The sequence below is a fragment of the Gracilinanus agilis genome, chromosome 4, assembly GCF_016433145.1.
Source record: "Gracilinanus agilis isolate LMUSP501 chromosome 4, AgileGrace, whole genome shotgun sequence".
Classification (NCBI taxonomy): Eukaryota; Metazoa; Chordata; class Mammalia; order Didelphimorphia; family Didelphidae; genus Gracilinanus; species Gracilinanus agilis.
Genome location: NC_058133.1, coordinates 476,797,798 through 476,811,295, shown reverse-complemented (window position 1 = coordinate 476,811,295; position 13,498 = coordinate 476,797,798). Strand labels below are relative to the sequence as shown.

Below are 13,498 nucleotides of genomic sequence, written 5' to 3'. Positions count from 1 at the left end.
GATTTTCCCCCCTTCAAGATGTCCATATCCTTGTTAACCCTTTTTATATCTGACTTAGCCATGGTAGAGGATGACGAAAAATGAACAAGTCATAGAAGAAAAGAGGAAAGGTGTGTTGGGACCAGCTTGGAACTAGCTACCCCATTGTTAAATAAGTTCTCGGTGTGAACATTTACACCTCGGAAATTGGCAAAAGTAGAGTGAGATTTACTGTTTTGCTGATTGTCTAGACTTAAGAAATTGATGGAGATGTTAATAATGCCGATTAAATTTTTCAAATGTGTCAGGGTGCATTCCTCCTCACCCCCAGGGTTGGTTGTTAAACATTTACTAGAACACCCCCTGCAAAGAGGCCTCCCCAGTTTCTTTTCCCACGTTGGGGCTGAGCGCTCTAGGATCATAGGAGGCTGCTAATGAGGAATGCATGTCTGGGCAGCTCTGACACCCGGCTTAAGGAAACAGGATGATCCAGCAAAGGCTCCAGGGAACAGGGCTTGATCCTCCCTCCACAATATGTTAGAACAGCACAGGAGCTGGCTTAAAAATGACAAAACACAGGAAATAGAGCATTCAGGCCAAGAACAGCTTAGCTCACCATGCCCAGCCTGAAGAACACAGGACTCTCTCTACCACACTTCCTTCCCCTCTCCTTCCACCTCAAGCTGGTTTCCCAAGACATTGAGATTCCTTTCTCTTCCTACCAAGCCTGGTGCCTCTTCCCTACGTCAAATTTTCCTCTCTGTGCACCCAGGCGCCACACCTACATGGTGAAATACAGAGGCTTAAGCCTTCTCAACTGAAAGGGATCCCAGGAACGTCCAAGTTCAGAGTCTACATAGAACATAAATCCTATCTTTTCATTTCTACATCAGGCCACCGTGAGTGCCTTTTCTGGATATACACGCATATAATTTATATATTTATAGGTTTTTATTATTGTACATATATGCACACACACATCTCTTTATATATATACACACATATATAAAACATTGTATTTATTCCATTCATAGCTTGTATATTTTTTATATATACATGTTGTTTCCCCCTATAGACCATGAACTTGAGAGCAGGGATGGTTTTCACATTTTTGGTCTTTATCAAAATGCTTAGTACACAGTAAGGTGCTTAATATTTATTGATTGAATGAGCTACAACACATCCAGTAACGAATCAATCATTCTTATCTTATGAAGACCAAGAGAACTATTTATATCAGATAGACTTCTTTTTTTTATAAACCCTTACCTTCCATTTCAGCATCAATTTAGTGTATTGGTTCCAAGGTAGAAGAGTAGTAAGGACTAGGCAATAGGGGTTAAGTGACTTGCCCAGGGTCACACAGCTAGGAAGTGTCTGAAGTCAAATCTGAATCCAGGACCTCCCATCTCTAGGCCTGTCTCTCAGATCACTAAACCACCTAGTTGCCCCCATATCTTTTATTTTTATTTTATTTTTTATAAATCTCCATTGCAAAATCAGAGCATGTCAGTAGAAAGCTTGGGTGATATAACTAGCCTAGAAATCAACTGCCTCTTAGTATCCCTGGAGAATAATTAGGATATTCTACAAAACAAACAAACAAAAAAATGTTTAACCTTGTCTTCTATCTTAGAATCATTATTGTCTATTGGTTCCAAGATAGAAGAGTGGGAAGGGCTAAGCAATGGTGTTTAAGTGACTGACCCAAGTCACATAGCTAGGATGTGTTGGAGTCTTCCCAACTCTAGACCTGGCTTTCAATTTACTGAGCCTCCCAGTTGTTCATTATTATTATTATTTAATTTAAATAGGGCCATGAAGAACTGAACATGACTAAACAACATCATCCCCAACAGAAGCACATAGCAGGTTCTTAATACTTGTCAAATCAAAAGATCCAGTCTCAAAAAGAAGCCTTTTCTTTTCATAGCAGGCTCTTCTCTTTGCCTCTTTCTAAGGAGAAGTCTTCCTGGATCTTTAGTAGTCTCCACCCTGCTGCTGCCCTGTTCATAATTCTGAGAACAAAGAGAAGAGCTACCCAGAGCCCAGGCAGATCTGTCAGAGGAAGGATAAGAATATAGACTAGCTCCTCTAGAAGGAGGAGAGGATCCCGATGCATTCTGCACCCCTGGGTGTGAACCTACTGAAAAAAGGAAAGGGGGGAGGGAAACAATATGACCTCATGGCCCTCTGAACAGGGTGGCAGGAGAGGGGCAAGGCTGGGGGTGGGGTTTCAGGTTTCTCTGGTCCAGAGAGGATTAGTGTAAATTCAGCCATGTCCCCATTCAGCCCTGCAGCCAACTTCATTCCCTGCCAGAAAGAAAGAGTTGGTGCTAATTGAGTGATGCCCAGAGATAGCCCCAAACACTCTCCAACAGCTGCAGTCAGCATTTCCAGAGAGCTTTTCATTTCTGCAAAGGACTTGGCAGCTAGTTACTCATCTGCCCCGCGGTGCTAGTTGGTGGCTCTATCTGTAATCACAGCACCTCCACCCCCAACCAATTCCCTTTCCCAAGCCAAGAGACGTTCCGGGATTCAGCTAAAGAGAGCCTCAACACCAGGCAAGGGGTGATGCGAGAATGAAGAGCCACCCTCAAGCACTCCTGGCCCTTCTGGATGAGGACAGACCACTTAAGCGGAGCTTCCCCCCACTCTGAAAGCACTCAAGGAAACCACAAAACCCTTGAGGTTGAGGGGATACAAATTATACAAAGGGAGATGATTAGTCACCAGTGGGAGAGGCAGAGCCTTCTTCAGAAGGTTAGGGATGGAGGTATTTTGTTTTGCCAACCAGTAGAGAAAAACCAGAGCAGAATCTCAAGAGGCACATTGATATAATTTATTTAATTCACCATATAAAGAGTGTAGGCTAGAAACACATTTTAGAGCCAAGAGAGACTTCGGAAATAGGCTAGTTCAGGCCCTTCAATTTATAGATGAGTTAACCGAAGCATGGAATGACTTGCCCACAGTGGCCGAGCAAGTTCTAGGCAGGGCTGGGTCTGGTACCAGGCCTCCTCTACACAGATACAGATAAATTGAAGCTTTCCACTTTTGAGAGAGGCAGAGCTAAGTGATTTAATAAGAGCTTTGCTCTCTGTTAATATTCTTCTGCAGGACTATACTAGTCCTCTGATGTTTTATCTCCATCACCTGAGGCTCTAAGTCAGGGGCCAAGAGGAGATGGGATCCTTCAGAGGCAGTATACCAAAAAGGAGCCTGAGTGGTGGGAGAGGGAAGGAGAGGGAAATTCAAGGGGGGGACCCAATCCTTTCTTAAAGGGTCCTAATCAGGAATTTTTTGCACAATCGATATATAATTCCACCCCTGTCCTGTCCCCTCCCACTTCCCCTCAGTCTGATTATAATAAACACTCCCCCCTACCCTGGTCTACAAATTCAGCTTGGGAAAAAGAGAGAGGGAAACACAGATATAGGAAAGAGATGAAAGACATACAAAAAAAAAAAAAAAGCTTTTCCCAGTTTCAAGCAATTCTATAACTAGGTTCCAGAACTTTGGTATTAAAACAACCACAAGACATAACCAAAAAGACACCAATAACTTAGAAAAATAAATATGGGGGGAGACACAGACACTTCCCTGGGACTGATGCCATCTGGTAGAAAAACTACCCTTCGGGCAATGGGACCAGGAAGCCTGGAGTGTTTCTTGGGTTGAATTTAAATTGGGGTGAGAAAGGGAGGGGGAAAAAAAAGAAAGAAACAAAAACAAATCAAAACACTCCAATGGTTTCTGGGAATTGTGGTAGAAGACAAAGGCAACAAGGATGAGGGCACAGCCATCAGTGTCCCTAGGGACCTTTTCCTGCTACAAATCCATTCTTTGAATGTAGATTTTTCTGTCTCACCCTCCTCCCAAAAAAATAGGGACTTAACCAAAGGTGAGATTCATCAGCAATGAAGCCAGACAGTCTCCAACCCTGGTCTGTATCCCACCATCTTGGGAGTAGGATTAAGTCCCTGCAGTGTTGGGGACAGAGGAAGTAGGGAAATGGGTGTGCTGCTAGGAGATTCAGTTCCTCAGGATGAGAGTCAGTCCAAGTGGGATATTTGTGTCTCCGAGTGTTAGGAGTAAGGCGAGCCAGAGCACCCTGTCCCAGTCCCGTTGTATGACCCTGGTTTTCCAGAGCACCTTGACACCCTCTTTCAGAAGAAAAAAATCTCCTCTCTAATGAAGGTCAGCAACAATCATGGTAATATGTGTGCACCACTGGCTCTGCCCTTGTCCTGGCCTCAGTGAAGGGGGGGAGGGGGGGCTTCTGTGGTGGTGGTGGTGGTACCAAAGGGCTCCAGAGGAGGGCCACCCCACCCCCCAGCCCCCTCCTCTGTCTGCCCAGCATACAGAAGAAAGGAGCTTAAGAATTAGACATACAAACACGAGGCCCTGGGAGCAGCCAGGGAGCAGTCAAGAAGTAGAATACAACAGGGAGGTGGTTTTTCCTCTTTAGGCTAATATGGGTAGCAAGCAGCAATATTCAGTATGCAGCTCAGGTTTCCACCACCCTGATGAGAGGCAAGGGCTTAGGGTTTGGAGGCTTGGAGATCCTAATGCTGAAAAGAAAAGAGGAGAACATTTAATATAGGATGTCCTACTCATCAACTGTATACAGTGCCCTTTCCTCCACCCACTTCCTCCTCCATTTCTATCTATCTGGTTTGCTCTTTCAGTAATCTTTCTAGTAACCCTATTGTTAGGTACCCAGTATTTTAAAATCCGAATTGCCAATCACCTCTTAGAAGTTTGGTGCCCTTTAGGGATGTAGTGAGATAGATATAATGGCTTCAAGACCCTTTTCAGTCCTATGAAGCTGACGCTGTTCTTTATATCCATACATGTTCTTCTTCTCCAATCATCCCATAAAACATCTTCAACCTTGGCCCATAAATGGTGTCAGAGAAGAGGAGAGGGCAATTTAGAGGTGGAAAAGCAGGGATGAGGAAAGTTCAAGGTGTCAGGCTGACAGATAAAGAATGATTAGGGTGGGAAAATAGGGATAAAAGTAGAGGTTCTTAAACATTTTTGTGTCGTGGACACAAATTGCTTTTGTGCAATCTGGAGAAACCAATGAACCCTTTTCTTGGAATGTTGTTTTTGAAGTCACAAGATAAAATCTATAGCATTACAAAAGAAACCAAGGAACTAGAGTTATCTATATAAGTGGGTGTACATATATATATATATATATATATATATATATATTTTTTTTTTTTTAATTCACAGGGCCCAGGTTAAGAACCCCAACTAGTCTAAAGGAATAGATTTGTTCTTATAGGCCATCTGTTCAATATCAAGTCAAGACATGGAAGTTCATGAAGAGGAGGTTCTCCATAACTAAGATTGTTTTCTCTTTTTCCCTTCCTTTTTTCTGACCCAAGCCCCACACACCTATACATACTCACCTTCCCAGGCCATCACTTTTGGTTCGGGTTTGTGTACTGAAATTTCCAGGACTGACTTGCTTCTCTATCAGGTGTTCCATTCGGTCATGCATCTCTAAATTCTAGAATATACATTGAAAGATGAGATCATTTCCATCCCCTTGTGGCAATCCCCAACCCCCCATTAATCCTCTCTTGCCACCTCTCCACTGCCCCCTTCCTGTGCCTTTGGAGCTATTGTTACAGTAGAAATGCCTTCTCCCTTAATCTCTACCACTCCTCATCTAGCCCTTCTTCTCCAGGTTATCTTCTGTGATTGATTCCAGCCGACAATGATCGTTCCTAGACAGACTTGTTTAGACAACTTATTTTTTAAAACCCTTACCTTCCATCTTAGAATCAATACTATGTATTGGTTCTAAGGCAGAAGAGCTGTAAGAGCTAGGCAATAGGAGTTAAGCAATTTGCCTAAAGTCACCCAAGCTAGGAGGTACCTGAGGTCAGATTTGATCTCAGGACTTCCCATTTCTAGGCCTGGCTCTCAATCCACGGAGCCACCCAGCTGCCCCTTAGGGAGCTTTTTAAGTCCATGTACATATCACGTGTACAAAGGTACACTCGTCCAGTCTACCAAACTAAGCTATAAGCAGCCTCAGAATACAAGACCCCCTTTTCCAGTATGTCTCGGCATATATAGCACCTCCGCAACTCTTCTGCAGACAGAGGCTGCTCAATAACTATTAGTTACTCAAAAGACAGTAAGGGCCCTGCAGCAAAATTAGAAATTATTCAGTAAACACAACTACACTTTGCAAGCCAAGGTGATCATCCCAATAATGAAAATGAGAAGATTAACTAACTGTTCCCAAACTCTCATTTACTGAAGCCTCCCCCACCCCCAATCAACTTCCCAAACTTCTCAGGTCCCAGATTCTCCTCTAAGGAAACTCCCACAGGTCATACCTCAGCCTCCAAGTAGGCAACCTTCTCTTGGAGCTCCTGGATGGTTGTGTCCTTTGACTGAATTACTGTTTTAGAATTCTGGAGCTGTGAGGGCAAACAATGGGCTATTTGAAAAAATGACTTTCACCTCTAGCTGCTAGAGAAAATATGGTATTTTTTACATGAATTGTTACATCTTTATGAGCTTGCACTCAGATTGCTTTATGCAAGACATTTAAATCAATATAATAATTGAGGTGGAGAAGAAGGGCAAATAATTCACAAAAATGGGTTCCTTTTGGTCTTGGAACATATATATTTTACAGTGCAGTAGATGAACCTTCCTAATTATATTTCACTTGGGCTTAAAGAAAATTGAATCTGCATTCCTTAGCACACACTAACAGTATAGGATTCAGTTTAAGATTTTAAATTTGTAGGTTACCCACAAAGGCAAAACAATAAATGACTCCTTTCCATCAACAATGCCAGTATGCAGTTTTCTCAGATTGTCAAACAGATAAAAAGGGGAAACTGACTTTTGGCTCTTTCCCCTCCCCACCCTCTATGGAGGAGTGGGATAATCAAAAGACAAGGACTAGGAGCAGCTAGGTGGCTCAGTGGGAAGGGTTAGGCTTGGAGGCAGGAGGTCCTGGGTTCAAATCTGAGCCTCAGTTCTTAACTGTGTGACCTTGGACAAGTCACTCAATCCCCATTGTCTAATCCTTACTGCTCTTCTACCTTGGAACCAATACACAGTATTTATTCTAAGGTAGGGTAAGGTTTAAAAAAAAAAATCAAAAGCAAGGGGAAGTGGGGGGAAAAAAAAGAAACCAGGAATAAAGGAGGCTGGATAATTCAAACCACTGAATGACCCCAAGAGTACATTACAAGTACTCTACCAAAGACCTCAAGATACCAGGGCAAGGGTTCCTAATAAAGCAAAGCTTTATCTTGCCCAGACTTGACAGGCAAAAATAATTCCTGAGATCAATGAAGGCTGGAGTATTTCTAGAAGGGAGAAACCTCCAAGGGTGGTGAGGGCTGGTCTGACCTGCTCTATCATCTGTCTGACTTTCCGTTGTTGACTCTTCAGCATGTCATCCAGGTGATGGATCTTCTCCCGAAGAGTAGCTACCTCCTTCTCCAGCTGAGTAACCCTGGAGAGATAAAGGACTGAGGGTTGATGCAGAGAGAAAAACCACTTTCTCTGTCCAGTTATAAGACCAGAACAAGAAAGAAGGCAGAATTCCACATTTAAGACTCTCTTTCCCCTTGCTCAGAGGGAAGATTTTAACTAATATTCTTTTTTACTATCATCTCTGATAGCCCTCCTTCGGGTTTAGGGTCAGATGTCACAGAATCATAAAATTGTGGAGCTGGAATTTCAGTTCAACAAGCATTTATTGCACCTGCTTATGTACCAAGGCACTGTGCTGGGCACTGGGATACCAAGATAAAACAAAACACAATTTCTGCCCTTAAGAAGTTTATATTCTTATGCCCAAAGGGCTTTAAAAGAATTCATGTTCTTTGATCCAGCAATACCACTACTGAGTTTATATCCCGAGATTTTTTTTTAAATGGGAAAGGTTTTGTTTGTACAAAAATATTATAGCTGTGCTTTTTGTGGTGACAAAAAATTGGAAAACAAAGGGGTGTCCCTCAACTGGGGAATGGCTGAACAAATTGTGGTATATGATGGTGATGGAATACTATTGTGCTATAAGGAATAATGAACTGCTTGATTTCTATAAGAACTGGAAAGACTTCCATGAACTGATGCAAAGTGAAATAAGCAGAACCAGGAGAACATTGTACACAGCAACTGAAACACTGTGGGATGATCAAATGTAATTGACTTTGCTACTAAAAGCAATACAACGATCCAGGACAATTCTGAGGGACTTATGATAAAGAATGCTATCCACATCGAGAGAAAGAAATACAGGAGTAGAAATCCAGAAGAAAACATGATTTATCACTTGTTTATATGAGTATATGATTTGGGGTTTTGATTTTCAAAGATTGCTCTATTACAAAAATGAAAAATTTAGAAGTAGGATTTGAATGACAATGTATGTATAACCCAGTGAAATCGCTTATCAACTCTGGGAAGGGAAACGGAAGAGGGGAGGCAGACAATGAGACTCATGTAACCGTGGGGAAAAAAATTTTTTTTAAAAGTTTATATTCTACTACACATATGCCATTAAGGAAATGTAAGATGATTTGAAGAGAGGAGAAAACACTTACAAATAGAGGATCATGGAAAGGCTGGCTCCCTGTAAGAGTTGGCAGTTAAACTAGATTCTGAAGGAGGGTAGGGATCATAAAATATGGAAGGGATGAGTTGCAAACAAGAAGGATGATCCATGCAAAGGTATAATAGTGGGATATGGAATGCTGAACCCGAGGAACAAAAAGTAGTATAGTTAGGCTATAGAGTACATAACAGGGAGAAATATGAAATAAATCTGAGCCTGAGTTTCCTTGTATGTAAAAGGAAGAGGCTGGACTAAGTGGCTTTAATGTGTCTTCCAGCTTGAAGTCTATGATCCTATATTCCCAGGGCTAATCATGCCTTTCCCATGGAGGACCTTCAAATACTTAAATCTTATTTCCCAGAGCCTGCTCTTATACAGGCTAAAAATCCCTAGTTCCTTCAATCTATTCTCACGACTTTAAGCCCTTCACCATCCTGGTTGCCTTCCTCAAGACACTCACCCAGCTTCTCAATGTCCTTAAAGTATGGGGCCCAGAACTGCATACAATACTCCAGAGGAAGTCTGACCCAGCAGGACAGAGGAAATATTGGGATTATCTCTGGATATTAGCTCTGCCTTTCAACGTACACCAAAATCTCATTAGCTCTTTTTTTTCCACTGCTAATTTATACTGAGCTTGCAGTTCACTAACACACCCAGGTGTTTTTCAGACAAACTTCTGCCTAATCATGCCTTTTTCATTTATTGTGAAGTAAATTTTTTGAGCCCAAATGTAAGACTTTATAAATTTGGCCCTACTGAATTTCATCTTACAAGATTCAATCCAATGCTCTAACCTGTCAAGACCTTTTTGGATTCTGACTGTCATGCACCATGTTTCTTCTGTTTTTTTATCACCTGAAAATTTTATGAGAATGCTGCCTATGCTTTTTATCCATATCATTGATAAAAATCTTGACTAGCACAGAGCCAAGGACAGATCCCTAAGGCCCTCCTCTGGAGACTCCCAGCTAGTATGACACCAAACCATTAATGACTACTATGCATGCACAGTCATCAGACTTGTGATGAATCCTTCTAATTGTGCTCTCCTTTAGTCCATACTGCTCATTCTTTTTCACAAGACTAGCATGAGATACTTTATCAAAAATGCTTTGCTAAAAATCTAGGTAAACATCACGTATGGCACTCTCCTGATCTGCCAGTTTTATAACACTGTAGAAGAAAAAGGAAATGCCAGTCTGGCATGACCAGCCTTTGATGGAGCCATGCTGCTTCTTTTTCTAGATATCTACCACAATCATTTCTTTCATGACCCATTCTAAAATTTTCTCAGTAATTGCAGTTAAGCTCACTGAACTACTGTTTGCAAACTCTATTCTCTTTTCTTTGTGAGAACTGGGAAATTTTCCCCACACTTCGGCCCCATGGCACTAGAGTCTTTCAAATATCACTGGCACTGGCAATCACACCCACCCATTCTTTGAGTACCCAAGGATGGTTCAATTGGGTCAGATTTAATTAATTGAATTAATTATCATCACCCAAGCAAGAAAATACTCTTTTCCTTATCTTGGGCATCAACTGCCTATTGGTTATTTGTATTCCTCTGTCATTATTTTGGTGGAGAAAGCAAAAGTAAAGGGCAGGTAGTTTTGTCTTCTATTTTTGCTCTGTTATCACTGTCCCATCCACCCCAAGCATCAGTCCTGCTCTCTGATTCTTTTCCCCAAAAGAACTTAAAAAAAAAAAAAATTCAAAAGCCCAACCCTTTGTTATTGTCTTTAACTTCCCTTGCTACCTTCATCTCATTGAATGAACAAACACGCATTTACAAAGTACCTAGTTAATGTGCTAAGTGCTAGTAATACAAACAAAAACAGTCCAGGTTCCCAGGAAATTCATAATCTAACAGAGCTTTAGCTGTCTGAGTTTTAAAGTATTCCCGAGAATAGATTTATAGGGCCACACAATGATGTTATGTCTATTCCCTGTCATTTGTAGATAGATAGATAGATAGATAGATAGATAGATAGATAAACAGACAAACCGACAGATAGACAGATAGATAAACAGACAAACCGACAGCCAGACAGATAGATAGGAGAATGTTTATATATATGTGTGTGTGTGTATATATACATATATATATATGTATCTTTTTTGATGTATCTTCTAAAAAGCTAAGTTGGCTGGTGGTTTTTCCTATACAATCACATTGGTTTCTTCAGACAACTTTTTCCTCCTCATTGAAATTGTTTCCCTTTGTGTCTTCAGAATTCCATTCTTGAGCATCTCCCAGCCTTCCTAGGCTGACTTCTATAGAACGTTAATCCAATAACCTATCCTTTCTGTGAAGTGGGAGTTCATAATCTTTTTTTTTTTTTTTGTATTATGGATCTATTTAGTCTGATGAAATCTATGGACTCCTTCCAAAATTAATATTTTTAAATGCAATAAAATAAAATACATAGGATTACAAAGGATATAAATTATATTGAAATATGGCTGTCAATTTTTAAAAAAACTTACAGATTCTAGGTTAAGAACTCCTTCTCTGGGGGCATTTGGGGAGCACAGTGGATAGTACACTCATCCTGGAGCCAGAAAGACCTGGGCTCAAATCTGGCCCTAGCTGTGTGTCCCTGGGCAAGTTGTTTAACCCCCTTTGCCTTGCCCTTAATCTCTCCCCTCTTCTGTCTTAGAATTGATACTGACAGAACTTAAGCGCTTAAGTTTTTTTAAAAAGAATTCCTTCTTTGAACCTTTGGAATCTAGGGTATACAGTATTATCAGATGATACCTAGCTTTTCCTTTATTTCCTGATCCAATTTCCACCCTAGCAACTAGTTTCTCTAAGTTGGCAAGAATCAAATTCAGCCCAGAATTCCCCCTTATTGGTTCCTGTATCTTTTAAAGGGTGAAATTATCTTTAAGACAAAAGAAGTTATCAGTTATTCTGCTTTTGGCATAGAGAATACTCCGGCAGATGTCTGGAAAACTGAAATTCCTCATCACTTTTGTATCACACCCATATGTCAGATGTGTGGTCTATTTCCCAAACTCCTTCTCTAGTTCTCCCTTCTGTCCAAGTGATCTGTAGTATACTTTGGTAGCAAAGTTATACCAGTTATATCCAGCTAAGTCTCAGCTTTGTATCATTCCCACCATCCTTCTCTCCTATGTGCTGCTGAAAGAAGATGGAGAAAATGACTCAACTTTTCTGACTGGGTCCACTACGAATTTATGTTATATTAACCTCAATTAGACCCTCACTGCTGGCTCAGCAATCTTCCTCTATTTCCCTTATTAACTCACTATCCCACTCTTCACAGTGGCTCTTCTAAACCTTCTCATCTCAACTCAAACTGTCCATGCCTTCCTCTCCCTTATTCTCAGATGAGAACCTTGCCTCATGTTTTACAGAAAAAAATTGATGTCATTTGCCACAAGTTCTCTCTTTCTCATTTCCCATCACTCTGGTGCTTTCTGCCACTCTTTCCTCCTTCATCCATTTCACATGATGATGTGGTCTTATCCCTAAACAAGGCTAACCCCCACCACTCCAACTATTCAAGTGATTATGTCCCATCCTATCTCCCTCAACAAACTGCCCCCACTCTGATATCCCTACTCTATCATTTTTTATTTTTTTTAAAACCTTCCCTTCCATCTTAGAATTAATACTAAGTATTGGTTCCAAGGCAGAAGAGCAATGAAGTTTAAGAAATTGGGGTTAAGTGACTTGCCCACAGTCACACAAGTAGGAAGTGTCTGAGGCCAGATTTGAACCCAGGCCCTCCCCTCTGTAATCCTAGCTCTCCGTTTCATTGAGCCACCTAGCTACACTCCCATCATTTATTTTCAGTCTCTCCCTTTCTACTTGCCTACTGCTTAGAAACCTGCTCAAGTCTGGCTCAGACTGAAATCATCCCTGGATCCTTCTAATTCCTTTACTGTCCTCTAACTCTTCAGCCCTCTGAAGCCAAATTCTTTGAAAAAGCCAAGTACAAAAGATCTCTTTCTCTCCTCTTGTTCTCTTCTTAATTCCTTATTATAATCCAGCTTCCAATCATTCCTCTGAAACCACCTTCTCTAAAATTACCAATCATCTCTTGATTGCCAAATCCATTGGTCTTTTCTCAAACCTTGTTCTCCTTGACCTGTCTGTGCAGCTGATTCCCTTTTCCCCTTGACATTCTCTTCTCTCTAGGACTTCAAGTTACTAATCTCTGATTCTCCTGCTACCTATTTGACTATTCCTCAGACTCTTTTGTTAGGTCCCCTTCCAAGGGATGCTCTCTAACCATAGGTATCCCTCAGGTTCTGTCCTGGGTCTTTTTCTCCCTCTCTTCTGCTTCCCTTGGTGACCTCATCAGTTCCCGTGGATTTAATTACCATCTCTATACCAATGATTCTCAGATCTATTTATCCTGTCCCAAACTCTCTGCTGACCTCCAATCTCTCATCTCCAACTGCCTTTCAGAAATCTTGAACTGGATGTCCAATAGATATGTTCAAGACAGAACTCATCTTTCCATCTAAACCTCCTCCATTTCTTCCTTTGTGATTACTGTGGAGGGCCCAACACTATTTTCTCAATCCCTTAGGCTCACAATCTAGGAGTCAGTCATCCTGGATTTCCATCTCTCACTCTCCAAGATCTATTGATTTCACCTCCATAACATCTTGCAAATATGCTATTTTGCCACTGCCACCACTCTTAGATGCAAGCCCTCCTCACCTCATGCCAAGACTACTGCAATAGCCTCCTGGTGAGTCAGCCTGCTTTAAACCTTTCCCCATGCTGACCATCCTCCATTCAATCACCAAAGTGATTTCCCTAAAACACAGGTCTGGGAAGGCAAGTGCCCTAGCTAAATAAATTCTAGTGGTATCCTATCACAAAATGTCCTTTTTAACCCTCAAATCCCTTAATAACCTATT

At 41.3% G+C, this 13,498-nt stretch overlaps 1 protein-coding gene across 2 annotated transcripts in view; it reads right to left on the bottom strand.

The window, feature by feature from the left end:
- Positions 1 to 2,807: 2,807 nt before the first annotated feature.
- TUFT1 (tuftelin 1) overlaps positions 2,808 to 13,498 on the bottom strand; it is a 44,889-nt gene continuing 34,198 nt past the window's right edge. For both annotated transcript variants that reach the window (XM_044672692.1, XM_044672693.1), the window contains 4 exons: positions 7,378 to 7,483; positions 6,345 to 6,428; positions 5,403 to 5,503; positions 2,808 to 4,553 (listed from right to left, as the gene is read on the bottom strand). In XM_044672692.1, the coding sequence (XP_044528627.1) occupies positions 4,490 to 4,553; positions 5,403 to 5,503; positions 6,345 to 6,428; positions 7,378 to 7,483 (355 nt within the window). In that variant the 3' untranslated portion in view covers positions 2,808 to 4,489. The remainder of the gene's footprint in view (positions 4,554 to 5,402; positions 5,504 to 6,344; positions 6,429 to 7,377; positions 7,484 to 13,498) is intronic.